Genomic DNA, 2,166 nt, shown 5'->3' with positions numbered 1-2,166 from the left:
GTCCAAGATAAAATAATAAAAAAGACACATGTTAGATAGCACATGTTCTTCCTGTCTGAAATAACTTTTATCATACTAAAACGAACAGCGTCATCAAATCTTCATGTAATCTTGCATGCACATTGTAGTGAAACGAAGTCAAACAAAGTGTGGACCAAATCATTTTCCGTAGTTTTACCAGCAGGTGGGGCTAATGAGTAGTGTTGGTCGGTGACGTCACTCTGCTTGSTGTTTGCTGCCCTCCAGAGGCCACTTCCCGGTAAATGTTCTTCTTTTCGGAGTTAAAGAAGCCATATCTCGGTGTGGTGTGGAAAACATCAGAGTATCTCGGTGCAGCCCGGCTCAAAGTCGTRTTTTAAACCCACACCAGTCACGTTATGTATCTGCTGTGTCGTGTTTCTAACACGGAGATGCCTCACAATCTAATGGAGGCACTTTTTAATCCGCGTCAAAGACAAACAGCGGTTGCTTCACGTGCACGAGGCGACACTTGATTTTTGTGTGTGTTTTCCGGAGGAAACGCTGATTTATCGTTAAATCTTTCAGCGTTTCAACTTCATGASGCGCAGTATTTCAGCTCCGCTGGACTCCGCTGTCAAAGCGGCTGTTGTTGTTGTTGTTTATCTGTAATGAAGACGGGAAGTAAACAATGACAAAGCGCCCGGCGTCGGGACAGGAGAAGACTGGGAGAGTGACAAGGACGGGGAGAGAGGGAGAAAAGAAAGGGGAGGGGAACTGACATTAAAGCAACACAACAAGGAAACTACACTGCAGAGCCCACAGACGCCTTCATTTTATGTTTTTGAATAATAGCCGGAGCTAGTGTGTGTGTGAAATCAGCCCCAACCCCCCGGCTCACACCGCCTCAAGTGTCCCGGAAAGAGCCGCTTCGGACCGGGTTTTCAGGCGCTCTGCTTCGCTTTCACACTGATATGGGTGAGAAGAAAGAAAGAGGGCTTTAATTGTGATTCTGACTGAAATTAACTGAGGGAGAGGTGGGGGAGAAGCATACAGGCCTCTCCTTAGATCAGAGGCGTTCTCCAAGTGGCAGGAGGTGAAGACAAAGAGCAGCTCACTTTAGTTGTAATTAATCTAATTCTGGTAATTGATAATTCACTTGAGGCTTATTTTTTATGTTTTTTGCTATAATTGTAGCGTGCTGCAGATATGAGAGATGCAGGCTGCCATTACAGTGAGGAAGTCCTTCTCAGTACAACAGTTTTACATAATGACTTTGTTTTATTACCCCAACGAGACTATAGATAGAAAAATAATGTTTGRTTTGTTTTCATAGGAACAATATAGGTCTCCTGAACAGACCTGTGACCCACAATGTGTCTGCTTTCAGARCTGGAAGCACCTAGCTCCCCGCAGGTGGTGGAGGATGGAGGTGAGGAGGATGAGGAGGAGCTGAGCGGAGGCGAGGAGGCAGACTTTCGCACTAGTTCAGGCCGAGGCTCCTTGTTGACCCGGAGAGGCATCACCCTGAGAGTTCTGCTGAAAGATGGCCTGGTGGAGCCGGGGGACGGCGTGCTGGCCATCCACTACCTGGTATTTACACATGACYATGAAAGTGTTATGACTCTGGTTCTGTGCCACGGAACAGGTCAGTGGATTCTCTCTCCTTCCTGCTTCCCTCAGGGCAAGAACTTTGTGGGTGACCTGTTGAACGATGGGAARATCCGATGGGTGGAGACGGGGCAGATCTTTAACTCTCCCAGCGCCTGGGCAACGCACTGCAAGCGTCTGGTCAACCCGGCGAAGAAGTCCGGCTGCGGCTGGGCGTCTGTGCGTTACCGGGGTCAGAAGCTGGCCCAGTACAAAACCACCTGGCTGCACAAGTACCAGCCCAGCGCAGACATGGTGAGAGAACGGCCACTTCCAACTTTTATTTTTTAAATTTTACAGAAAAAAACCCCATCACGAGTGGATTCACTGTTTGATTTTTGGTGTAAAGACAAGTCAGTCTGTTGTGTTGGGTTTTGTAACAAAATATCAATAWGGAGCTAAAACAGTGACTGCTTACACTGACATCAAAAAAGACATTTTGCATTGAAGTGTAAAACGTGAAAAGAAACTTACATTAAAAAAACTTACGATAATACTCTTCATTGGAAATTGGAAAAAATAATTACTTGTTATTGTTAGGGGTGTAAGAAAATATCG

The 2,166-nt window shown here is 46.2% G+C and overlaps 1 protein-coding gene across 2 annotated transcripts in view; it reads left to right on the top strand.

The window, feature by feature from the left end:
• The first annotated feature begins 291 nt into the window (after nt 1-291).
• The window catches only part of mpnd (MPN domain containing), a 12,255-nt gene continuing 10,380 nt past the window's right edge, over nt 292-2,166 (top strand). Inside the window, exons 1-3 of one of the 2 annotated variants that reach the window (XM_014002898.1) lie at nt 292-936; nt 1,295-1,551; nt 1,642-1,863. In XM_014002898.1, coding sequence (XP_013858352.1) covers nt 1,333-1,551; nt 1,642-1,863 — 441 coding nt within the window. In that variant the 5' untranslated portion in view covers nt 292-936; nt 1,295-1,332. The remainder of the gene's footprint in view (nt 937-1,294; nt 1,552-1,641; nt 1,864-2,166) is intronic. The other variant, XM_014002899.1, reaches the window with a different exon arrangement.

This window comes from Austrofundulus limnaeus, unplaced genomic scaffold (genome assembly GCF_001266775.1).
Source record: "Austrofundulus limnaeus strain Quisiro unplaced genomic scaffold, Austrofundulus_limnaeus-1.0 Scaffold15, whole genome shotgun sequence".
NCBI classification, from domain to species: domain Eukaryota; kingdom Metazoa; phylum Chordata; class Actinopteri; order Cyprinodontiformes; family Rivulidae; genus Austrofundulus; species Austrofundulus limnaeus.
Note: the sequence above shows the minus strand (reverse complement) of the source record. Positions and strands in the feature narration are given on the sequence as shown.